The sequence below is a fragment of the Dasypus novemcinctus genome, chromosome X (assembly GCF_030445035.2).
Source record: "Dasypus novemcinctus isolate mDasNov1 chromosome X, mDasNov1.1.hap2, whole genome shotgun sequence".
Taxonomy (NCBI): Eukaryota; Metazoa; Chordata; class Mammalia; order Cingulata; family Dasypodidae; genus Dasypus; species Dasypus novemcinctus.
This window is the reverse complement of record NC_080704.1, coordinates 113313037-113326401: the sequence shown is the minus strand read 5'-3', so window position 1 is coordinate 113326401 and position 13365 is coordinate 113313037. Positions and strand designations below refer to the sequence as shown.

Sequence of the window (13365 nt, the reverse complement as noted above, 5' to 3'; positions counted from 1 at the left end):
TAGAGCAATTAGGCTAGACAAAGAACTAAAAGGAATCCAAATAGGAAAGGAAGAATTAAAACTTTCACTATTCGCTGATGTCTTGATCCTGTATTGAGAAATTCCTGAAAAATCCACATAAAAGCTACTAGAATCAATAGACGTGTTCAGCAAATGGTGATATAAGATTGATATGCAAAAATCTATAGTATTTCTATCCACTACAGATGTGCAATCTGAGGAGGAAAGCAGAAAAAAATTCCATTTACAATAGTGACTAAAACAATAAGATATTTAGCAATAAACTTAACCAAGGCCAAAAAGGACCTGTATTCAGAAAGCTACAAAACATTATTAAAAGAAACTGAAGAAGACTTAAATAAATGGAAGGATATTCCATGTTCATGGATTGGAAGACTAAATATTGTTAAGCTGTCTATTCTACTCAACGTATTTATAGATTCAATGCAATCCTGATAAAAACCCCAACAGCCTTTCTTTTTTTTTTTGCAGAAATTCAAAACCTAATAATCAAATTTATTTTTAAGGGTAATGGGCCCTACATAGGATAGCAAAAATGTCTTAAAAAAGAACAAAGTTGGAGGACTCTCACTTCCTGACTTTAAAGAATATTATTTAGCTACAGTGGTAAAAACAGAATGGTACTGGCATAAGGACAGACAGACTGACTTATGTAACCAAATTAAGAACACAGAAATCGACCCTCATCTACAGTCACATGGTTTTTGACAAGGCTGTTAAGCCCACCCAAATGGACCTAAACAGTCTATTTAACAAATGGTGCTGGGAGAACTGGATAGCCATATCCGAAAGAAAGAAAGAAGACCTCTATCTCACACCTTATTCAAAAATTAACTCAAAATGAATCAAGGATGTAAATACAAAAACACCATAAAACTCCTAGAAGAAAATGTATGAAAACATCTTTCAGATCTTGTGGTAGGCGTTAGCTTCTTAAACCTTACACCCAAAGCACAAGCAACAAAAGAAAACATAGATAAATGGGACCTCCTCAAAATTCAAAACTTTTGCACATCAAAGGACCTTGTCAAAAGCAGTGAAAAGGAGGCTGACTCAATGGGAGAAAATATTTGGCAATCACATATCTGAAAGGGGTTTCATATCCATGATATTTAAGGAGATCATACACCTCAACAATAAAAAGACAAACCATTTGTTTAAAAAAAGGGGAAAAGACAACTGTCCAAAGAAGAGACACAAATGGCAAAAAAAACACATGAAAAAATGTTCAACATCACTAGTGATTAGGTAAATGCAAATCAAAATTACCATGAGATATCATTTCATACCTATTAGACTGGCTGCTGATAAAAAGTCAGAAAACTGTAAATGTTGGAAAGGATGTGAGAGATAACAATGATTATTCACTGTTGGTGGAAATGTAGAATGGTACAACCACTGTGGAGGACTGTTTGGCAGATCCTAAGGATGTTGGATATAGAATTGTCATGGGACCCAGCAATACCTTTGCTAGGTATATACCCAGAAGAATTGAGAGCAGTGACACGAAGAGACATCTGCACATTTTTTGTTCATAGCAGCATTATTCCTGATAGCCAAAAGATGGAAAAAACCTAGGTGTCCATCAACTGATGAAAGGATTAACTAGTTGTGAATATACATGATGGAATATTATGCAGTGGTAAGGAGAAATGAAATGACTAATTGAAGGGTCCCACAGAGTCACCTGCAGACTGAGGGCCCAATAAAAATCTTAGAATATGTCTCTTTGTGTGCTCATTCTACAATGAGGATGTAGGATTAGCACATATATCCTGGGGAACCAAGGGTTAATGACATCTGAAATTTCACTGTCCACTCTAATGTACTCTTTTCTTAAATACATTTAATTTTTTTAAAAAAGATACTTAGATTACATAAAATGTTACACACAAAAATACATGGTAGGCCAATAGCCCTACCTCCCACATTCAGTTTATAGATGTTTATTTACTATTTTATATATTCCTATATTTCTTATAGACATTTACTGGATTTATAAACATTGATAAAGCAGAAATGATCATGAAATATATCCAGGAATACATTAGTAACCAAGTTGACACATATAGATTTAATTTATTCATTGAAACTACAGTACAGTATCACAGCATATGAATATGCTACATTTAATTTATACATCCTCTGTTAAATAACATGTAATTTATTTCTGCTTTTTCCTGTTCATAAATAATGCTCCAATAAAAATCTTAGAATGTCTCTTTGTGTGTTCATTCTCCAATAAGAATGTAGGATGATCACATATACTTTCTAGAATTGTTGTGTCACAGGGTACAACACTACTTTTCAACAAATCAGTTATTGCCAAATTACTCTTGAAGGTAGTTGTATCACATTGATCTAAGAAGTGGAAAATGAATGTCTGTCTCTCTGTCTATCTACCTATCTATCCATATATTATCTACCTACCTACCTATCTACCATCTATTTATCTACCAGTCTACTTATCATTATCTATCTACACACATGTGCATCTCCATCTTATTTTATAAAAACAATGGAAGGATGCCCCATAGAATTAATTTATTAATTAAAAAAAATTATCTATGTATAGAGAGGAGGAATAGGAAATAGGGAACAGGAATAGAAGCTAGATTTCTTTAAATATGTCTTATTTTGTATATTTGACTTCAGAACCATTAAAATATTTTACAGAATTATAAAAGAAAATTATTGCTTTTTAAAAATGAAAGTAATCACTAATCATCAAAAAGTACAATAAACAATGGCTCTAAATGTCTACTTAGTTGGTAGTATAACCATATACAGAGGAAAATGACAAGTGACTTTAAACTATAGTAATTTGACTCTACATCCATAGTGGGGTATACCCTAAAGACAAAATGAACTGCAAAACAAACAAACAAATAAAACAAACATTGAACAGTTTTTAGTAATATTATTGATGGTAGTATTGGAATGATTTTTTGAGACTATTTTAAAATATAGTGGCATGTAAACTCTGCAAATAAACTCACTATCTTACCCTGATGTGGAACATGACCCCTGGGGGATAAGCCTCATTGGGCTGACGGATTATTGCCAAGTAATAATTGCAAATCAGCAAATCATTAGAAGAAAGACCTTGATCAAAAGGGGAAAATATTAAATATTAAATAAAATAAAGTTTTGCAGCTAAGAGATTTCAAAGAGAGTCAGGAGGTCATTCTGGATGTATGCTTCAGAATTCCAGCCAGATTTCACAAACTGCCACATTAAACAAAGCCATAAGCAAAAGTGCTTCTGAGTGTCCTAGGGACATTCTGACACCATAGGCAAGCAACAAGGCTATATGAAATCAATACCTTCTCAGTGGTCTGTACCTGGGAATATATGGAAACTATTTCCCCAGTGTAGCAGTTATACTGACTTATAAATACCCTAATAATGATCCTTTTATTTCTTTTATTTGAACCTATAAATGTCAATTTATTTGTTAAATCTATTTCTCAGATACTTAAAGCCTCCAGATTGTTCTTATACTGATTGATTCCAGAAATCCAGCAGGTATGTGGTCAATTCCCATTCTCCAGTTCTTTGGGTCTGCCTTGGACAGCTAACAAAATGATGATGATGGACCAGCCCCATTCCCAAAGCAAGGAGTATCTTCAACTGCAAACAAAACAATCCCATTCCTCGGCTTCATAATATCTATATCCCTTCTCTTCCTTAGGGAATCAGAGTGGAAATTGTCCTCAATCCTGAGGGATTGAATGAACAAAAATAAGAGGGATGTGTAACCACGGTATAAAGCAGAATTATTGTTACTGTAGTTATTATGTTGTGTTACCTAAGTAATTTGTAACATTGACATAAAAATAATTTTAAAAATATAGTGGCATAAAGAAAAGAAGTTACTATTATTCTATTATTATTCCCAGGGTCTTTCAGGACCATGATTCTTGACGTGAGAAAAATACTCTTCTATTTATATCTCCAAAGTGAAAACCCTATAGTTCTGAATTTGAACTGGAATTATAAATGAGAAAGCATTGTCTATTTAGCCTTAACCAATCAGCCAAATAACCAAACACATGTTCTAGCTTTGTCTCCTTCAAAGGTCTAGAAGTAACAATTAGTCCAGTAGTAATGAACACCCATAATGCTCAACGTGTTAACTCCAAATACCAGGGCTCTATGAAGAAATGGCTGATTACACATCTGGGGCAGGAAATGTTCAAAATAAGCCTGGAAATATCCTTTCAAACCAGATAGCAAAAAGTCATCAAAGACTACTAGGATCATATCAAAAGCACTCATAAGCAAACTTGAAGAATTTCCCACTAGCCAAAGATGGGATGGGATAGTGTGAGCAGCAATGAATATTGCAATTGCTATGGATAGAACACATTAAGAATGTTTAAATCCATGAGTTCATGCTGTTATTAAAAACACCAAAACAAACAAAAAACACGAAACAAACAAAAACCACAATCAGGTGCCTTTGGAGGATGCTAGAGATTCAATTTATTTTGAAAGTTAGTAGAGTGAAAGAATCAAACATTTATCCTGCTTTTCCTGAATGAACTACATTCATTCAATTTTGGATTTCTCCTAATCTGAAAACCATCAACCAATAAACTCCCACTTTTTAATTCAACCCATTGCATGGTATTTGTTTTATTAATAGCATCTTAGAAACTAAAACAAGTGTCTTCTGCTTTTCTTAGGAGGAGACACCAAAAATATTTTTTTCAGAATTCATCTAAACTTGGTATGCTTCACTTTCTCTGTTTAAAGAGTAAATGTTACCAATAGAATGAAATAAAGAAGTTTTGATGTTCCATTTATTATTTTATTTCTTCAGTATTAATTTTTGAATGAGTAGATGGATTTTGACTACATTTTAAAGCTGAACCAAGGGAACAATGGTATCCCTTAAGTTGAGTGTCTACCATTTGAATTAAAATGTTTGTGGATACAAGCTCTTAAATGATCATATTTACTATTATCCTACCATTAGAAGTAGAACAATAGGTGATAAAATCATGAGCGTTAGTAGGTCAGGATTTCAAAATACTATGATAAACATGTTCAAGAAAGCAGAGGGAAAGGTGGGCAAAATAGATGAAAATATAAAGAATCTCAAAAGAGAAAAATCTAAAAAAGAATCAAATGGAGTTTATAGAACTTAAAAATATTATAGCTGAAATTAAGAACCCAATGAACTTAAATGGAAGTTTTAATGGAAAATTTGACATAGTGAAAAAAGTAAATTGAGACGTCAATAGAAAACAGCCAAACTAAAGCAAAGAGATAAACATATATATATATCTCATAACAGAGTATAAGAAACATGCAAGTCACAGAAGTTCTAACATATGCATAATAGGAATCACAGAAAGAAAGGAGACAAAGGGATGGAAATAAATAATATTTAATAATAAATGAATACTAACTATATAAGACAGTATTAATACTGTTTCACGGAATTAAAAATATATGTAGAATTAAAATGCAGGGAAAAATAAAGAAAACGTGGATGTTATAAGGTTCTAGTATTATAAAGAAAAACATAAAGTAATTTTTATTAAACTACAATAAGTCAAGTGTTCATAACTTGTATTAATCTACAATAAATTAGGGATCAGGCTGTAATTTCTAGTGTAACCACTAAAGAATATGTAACTATCAAAATAAAGAGGGGAAATAAAATAATGAAAATTATTTGATTTAATCATAGTATGAAGACTGATATAAATCCAACTATATCAGTTAATACATTAAATGTGAATGCATTAAATAAGTAAAAGACTAACTAAGATAGCCACACTAGATTAAAAAAGTGCTAATCATATGCTGTTTATGAGAGATAAGCTTAAATATAAGGAAACAGAAAGGTTCAAAGTAAATTGGGTAAAAATATATGCCACACAAATCTAATCAAAAGAAAATTGGTGTGAATATATTAGTATTAGACAAAGCAGACTTTAAGGCAGAGAGCACTGTGAGAGATAAAGGACATTTCATAACGATATGATACCACATTCATAAATCTGTATATACTCAGTAACATTACTTCAAAATATATGAAGCAAAAATTAGCAGAACTAAAACAAGAAATAACAAATTCACAATCATAATGGAAGATGTTAGCATACCTGTCTCAATTAGCTGATTGAAAACTCAACAAAAAAATTCCTATGGATATAAAAACATCAGTATGGATATAAAAGATACTTGGACCTGACTGGCATATATAGAACACTGCACCCAACAATGACAGAATTCACATATTTTTCAAATGCGTAAGCAACATTTACCAAAATCGACCATACATTTGCCTTAAGTCTTTTGATAAATGTCAACGAATGAAAGTGATTCTGACTTTATTCTCCCAGTAGAGTGGATATAAGCTAAAATACACAACAAAAAGTTAACGAGGAAATCCTCAAGAGACTGTAAATCAAACAACGCAGTTTCTAATAATCCATAGTCAAAGAAGATATCAGAATGAAAAGTAGAGTTTTTTAACTGAATGAGAATTAAAGAGAATATAGCTAAAGCAATGCTTGGAGAGAAATTTACAGTGTTATATACAAAAGGTAGAAGCAACCCAAGAGTCCATCAACCAATGATTGGATAAATAAAATGTATTATATATATACAATGGAATATTAACCAGCTGTGAAAAGAAGTTCTGATACATGTGAAAACCTGGGTGAGATTTGAAGACACCATGTTAAGTAAAAGAAGTCAGACACAAAAGGACAAATATTGTATGATCTCACTTATATGAAATACTGAGAATACATAAATTCATAGAGTCAGAATTTAGAATACAGTTTACCACGGGCTGAGTGGGGGCGGGGAATGGGAGTTAATGCTCAATTGATACTGAGTTTCTGTTTTGGGAGATGGAAAAATTTTAGTAGTGGATAGTGGTGATGGTAGCACAACATTTTGTATATATTTAACACCACTGAACTACATACAAGAAAGTGGCTAAAGTGATAAATACTAGGTAGTACATATGTTGCTAGAATAGAACAGCACAACACAGAGTAAATTATGGACTATAGTTAATAATATAGTTAGAACAATAATGTTTTATCATTGTAACAAAGGTACCACACTTATGCAAAATGTTAATAATAGGTAAAACTGTGGGAGGGTATAGGGGAACACTACATTTGGCATGATTTTTCTGTAAACCTGTAACTGCCATAATAAAAATATTTGTAATGTATCACCAAATCAAATCCATTTATATATTAAAAGGGTAATATATCACAACGGAGTTAGATTTATTCTAGGTTTGAATGGGTCATTTAATACTTGAGAAATTGAGCCAGTAAATCAACTATATGAAAAGAAAAAAGGAGGAAATTCAATAGATTAATAGACTCAGAATAAACATTTGGCAAAACTCACACTCATGAGAAAAATTTAGCAAACTAAGATTAGAAGGAAACTTCCTTAATATCCTAAAAATTATTCACCAATTATTACAGCAAATGTTATAGTCAATGGTGAAATCTTGAGAACATTCCTTCTGGGATCAGAAATGAGACACAGATTCTCTCTACCACCAATTCTGTTCAACATTGTACTGGAGGTCCTAACCAGTACAATAATTCATGAAAAAGAAATAAAAGGTAGAATGACTGGAAAGAAAGAAATAAACTACCATTATTTGCTGATTACATGATATGTGCAAAGAACCACCCCCCCCCTTCCAACAGTTACAAACTTTTAGAATAAGTGAATTTATCAGGGTTTCTAGATACAATGTCAGTATACAATCAAAACCTTTTGCTAATCGGGCACAGCTACAGTAAAAAAATAGAGTTAAAAAAATCTTAAAATCTAAAATGATTCTGTACTCTTACTGCATCAAGACTGTCTGGGTTTCCCTGCTACTTTAAAGAAATCAAAAGTGTTAGTCATATACAGTGCATTATGGATGCGGTTTGTGTTAGAAAGACATATGCTCAAACAATTAGTGAACATATGTAAGCTTAATGTTTTAAGTTAAAATAAGATGCTTAAATAAAATAAAAATCAAGGTGGGTATCTTCTTTTTAACTTCCCATTTTAAATACATTTCTAATTAATGCATACTGAGCAGATTAAAGGGCTTCTATTATAACTGCTCATCTTTCAGGGTAGAGACAGAACCAAAATTAAAAATATGTATGGAATGAATATACTTAATGCAAATGACATACAGTTTAGCATTTGGGCCTTGCAGAATTCTTTTTTTCTTGGTAGGACTCAAACTTGTAGATATAATTTGAGAATAATGAACACTCACAGGCTCATCATCTTTCTCATGACACTGTTTACCATCTTTTTCCTGACTTAGCATTTCTCTTCTAGCTGCTTGAGATGCTGAGGGAAGGTAAGGGTTCTAAAATCAACAATTTAAGGAAAACATTTTTATCTAATTCACAAAAATTTTTTCTCTCTTAAAAGACTCTAAAATCTTAGTTTACATATTTTTCATAATCTTAAAAGAGTTGTGACAAGACTTTGCATTCTATGAATGCAGTGCTTTTATGAAAATGATTTTCCCTAATCCATATGGCTATCAAAAAGTATTTTTAAAAGCAAGGCAGAAGTCTTATTTTATTTTACTTGAATTAGTATAACTGAAAAGTTGGATCAGATTCTTATTTCTATATGAACAGTAATAATCCTAGAAGTAGTTTTTAAAAATATAAATATATACATGGGAGAAAATAATTTATTTATATTGATTGTGCCTAGATTCTAGAACTGGCGTCTTCAAGCAGACCATTTATCCTACAAGAGTCGCTGCTTCCTCTTATAGAACTTGGGTAAGACTACCAGGATAGATAAAGGGGTACAGTATTCCAAAGGAAGAAGGTTTCCAGTAGTTCTGGGTTGGACAAAAGGTGAGAAAAGAATATAATTACATCCCAGCACCTGGGACTTCAAATAAAGACAATCATGATAGGCTCAAATTATGGAAAAAGCAAAAACAAGATATCAAATACTGAGGGCCTTAGGCAATATCAGAGACTGTGACCTTCATCCCAGCTTGTCCCAAAATAAAGAACAGGAAAAAGGAAAAAAAATTGATTTTTTCTCTTACTCTTAAGTTTGCATCATTAAAACTTATGTGAGTTGTGAAACAATTGTACAAGGTACAAACTGTAACTTCAGGGATATACTATTATGTTTTCAAATCATAATGCTTTCAGAGATATACTATTAATTGTCTGGTACCATAGCCAAAGTGTTTGTGATGCTGAGGCACTTACAGTTACACTGCTATGGGGGACATACTTTATCACAGTAATTACCCACTGAATGCAATGTTATTTTGTTCCCTATACTGCAAGTCTTCAATCTCCTTACTCATTTAATTTATAGCTGTCAAAAGTCAATCAACTGCAAAAGAGTAAGTCCAGGGAAACTAAGTTTTAAAGAGCTGAAATGATAAAAATAAGAATTAGATTTGAAATGCAATTTCACAACATAAAATTATAAACTTGCTACATTAACCTAAATTTGTAAGACTTCGTGTTTGTATTTGGCATCCTCTCATGCAAATTTAGAAAAGTAGGTGGAATATTTCTATTAGTTAAATTGTGACACAGGCTTCCAGTCCGTAGTTTTTATTTGCAACAGGAACTTTGTGTATTGAACTTAATTTATATGGCATATTTCAAACTATAAAATATTGCCTAGCCACTGCGCAGAAACAGGTCTTAATTATTCCCAATCATATACTAAATATTGCTAGCATTACAAAGTACAAGAGGATGCCAATATTTAGATAATGATAGATTAGCATTTCAGAAAGTTTCTCCTTTTTCAAAACTACACAACTATTTCAGAGCTTTAAAAAGGAATACTCTTATGTTAAGTTTTTCAGATGTCATCTATTAATTCTACTAAAAAGTAAATTAATGTTAGGTTTCTCATCAGTACTTTAATTCCAAATTCAGCATCTAATTTATTTTGGTGTCATTTTTATTTAAAGTTGGCAATATTGTGTTATACACAAAATGTATATAATTCTACAAATGTGGCCTAATACAATTGTCAGTATCTGGATTTCAAATTGCCCATTGTCTCTTTTAGATATCTTTAATCTCTCGTTAACTTCACAGGAGTTGAGATCTGCCAAGGTTGTAGATCTCAATGACATTAAATCAAGATATTATCTCCAGTTAATTATCTTCTATGTTCACTCTTTTCTTCCAGTCTAACCAAATCAAACTATCAACCTTTAAGAGGTATGATATGTACTTTTAGGTCCGTATAAAGACATAGCTTTTTACTGATTGTTGCTGTTCTTGGCTTACTCTCATAAAATAAAGCTGACTAACTGAAATGGCATATACCATACATAAAACATACATATATCACAAAAGGCTGACAATTACGTCAGTACATTTGACAGAACTACTACATTTCAAATATATCTCTGGCACTTTTTTACCTTGGAATCATTGGTATACAGTTGGCCTCTGTGGCCTATTTGCAGAAAGGATAAAGAATAATGAGAAAAAAAGTCATGGTAATAAACTGAATGGACTTTTTTGTACAAAAACAATTTTATATCAAAAGTCTCTCATGTCACCATGAAAAGAGGTCAAGTTCAATTATTCACTATGTATCAGATAATTTTACTTAATATGCATGTAAAAATTTTCTAAAGACAGCAAACAAATCCTAAAACAAGAAGGAAATCATATATATTAGAGTTTAAATGGACTAAACTGTACTTGTCTACAGCATGCTGAAAAATCACAAGAAAAAGAAATAATCTGCATTTTTCTAATTATCCAAATTTTGGCATTTCAAAAAAACTGATTTTTAAATTATGTATTGACTTGAATGTAAGGCACAATGTAAAAATTGCATTGACTACAGCTCAGCATTTAAATACATGGTCTTAACACATACCTTAAAATCCCATATTTACATCTGATATTATTAGTGTTTATAAAACAAAGTATTGGCAAAGATGTGTATTACATTTTTCCTTGGACTCTTCTTTTGGCAAATTTCCTAATTATAGTAAACAACCCATTCCACACAATTCCCTCATTCTCTCATTTGGCAACTTTTGTTTTTTTGAGCCTGCCATCAGAGGTAACAGAGAAAAATAATATACTTGTAGACAAGTAGCATTATTCTTCTTGCTATATATATAGCTATATATATATGTAAAATGTTATGATCCTGGGGCTGAAATTTGATGCATATTTTTGTTTTATTTAGTACTTTAAAATAGTGTTAACTGAATCTATATTTTGGTGTGGGGCCTCACAGTCTTAAATCTATCAAGGAATTTATGATTATCTACATTCTACATCAATTAGAAGTCAAAGTTAATCAAAGACCATAAACACAATTCTCCCGTGAGTCACAAAATCCTTGGTTCAATCAAAAATATCTAGGAGAAATATATTCCATAGGCAAAATATTCTTTGTTAAAACATTCTTGGGAAGCGGACTTGGCCCAGTGGTTAGGGCGTCTGTCTACCACACGGGAGGTCTGCAGTTCAAACTCTGGGCCTCCTTGACCTGTGTCAAGCTGGCCCAGGTGCACTGCTGATGTGCACAAGGAGTGCCATGCCACACAGGGGTGCCCCCCGGGTAGGGGAGCCCCATGTGCAAGGAGTGCACCCCGTAAGGAGAGCCACCCAGCATGAAAGAAAGTGCAGTCTGCTTAAGAATGGCACCGCTCACACGGAGAGCTGACACAGCAAGATGATGCAACAAAAAAAAGAAACACAAATTCCCGTATCGCTGACAACAACAGAAGCGGACAAAGAAGAACACGCAGCAAAAGAGACACAGAGAACAGAGAACTGGGGTGGTGAGGGGAGAGAAATAATAAATAAATAAATAAATCATTAAAAAAAAGTTATAAAAAAAACATTCTTATAGTGTTATAGTGCTGCTGGTCCTCTGAACACTTTTCTAGCAAGGATCTAATACTTAGCCCACTTTTTTACCAAATGCCTTTCCTTTAATGAGTAAAGCACTTGCATCTAAATGAAGTCATCTGAGTCATTCTAAGTGTGCACACAACTCAGTGTGAACAGTAATTTCTACATGGAAAACAGCTTATTTTCTCCATGGTGCTTCACCGATTAACTCAATCTGACCCTGATTTCTGAATTACCCTGACTCCTTTCAGCAGAAAGGGCTATACAATATTAATTTGTATGCATTTATGAAGTACTTTATGTCTTTTATGTGTTTATCTTAATTAGACTTTAAGCCTCAATGGCAGGGATTATATCACCTCTTTATTTTGCTAACTTACTTGATAGACTAAAAAGAATTGTGAAAATGAGATTATAATATCCTCAGACATAACTATCTTCAGAAGTTATTGACTGTTTTTAAATACCTGACATGTTATCTTGGTAAAGGTTCAACATTATTATTATTATTTTTTATTGACTTTGTAATAATATTACATCAAAAATATATATGTGAGGTCCCATTCAACCCTGCTCCCCCACCCCCCCTCTCCCCCCCCAACAACACTCGTTCCCATCATCATGACACATCCATTGGATTTGGTAAGTACATCTTTGGGCACCTCTGCACCTCATAGTCAATGGTCCACATCATGGCCCATACTCTCCTCCATTCCATCCAGTGGGCCCTGTGAGGATTTACAATGTCCGGTGATTGCCTCTGAAGCACCATCCAGGGCAGCTCCATGTCCCAAAGACACCTCCACCTCTCATCTCTTCCTGCCTTTCCCCATACCCATCGTCCACCATGTCCACTTTTCTCAATCCAATACCACCTCTTCTATGTGGACATTGGATTGGTTGTGTCCATTGTACCTCTATGTCAAGAGGAGGCTCAAATTCCACATGGATGCTGGATGCAATCCTCCCATTTTCAGTTGTAATCACTCTAGGCTCCATGGTGTGGTGATTGTCCTTCTTAAACTCCATCTTAGCTGAGTGTGGTAAGTCCAATAAATCAGATTGTAGGTGCTGGAGTCTGTTGAGGCTCAGGACCTGGCTATCACATTGTCAGTCCAGAGATTCAAATCCCCTAAATATATCTTAAATCCCAACGTTAACTGCACCTCCAGCACATTAGCATGAAAGTCTTATGAAGGGAGATCCCATCTGAGTCCAGATTCATCACACGTAAACACCATTTCCAAAGAGGGGCCATCTGCCCTGGTAGTTAACCCCATCGGCCATGACCATAACTCTCATGGGGCTCTTTAGCCTTCAAAGGAACCAATATCTGGGGGTTGTATCTGCTTTATCTGTCTCTCTGACTCTGCTCAGTTGTGCATGAGGGCAATCCTTCTGCCAGCCTCCAGACTCTTTTTTAGAAACTCATAGCCATATAAACTCA

At 33.3% G+C, this 13365-nt stretch overlaps 1 protein-coding gene across 1 annotated transcript in view; it reads right to left on the bottom strand.

Moving 5' to 3' along the window:
- Positions 1 to 13365, bottom strand: part of RADX (RPA1 related single stranded DNA binding protein, X-linked) — a 116227-nt gene that overhangs the window by 60369 nt on the left and 42493 nt on the right. The window contains 3 exon segments of the mRNA XM_071212976.1: positions 8214 to 8396; positions 9244 to 9325; positions 9328 to 9392. Coding sequence (XP_071069077.1) covers positions 8214 to 8396; positions 9244 to 9325; positions 9328 to 9392 — 330 coding nt within the window.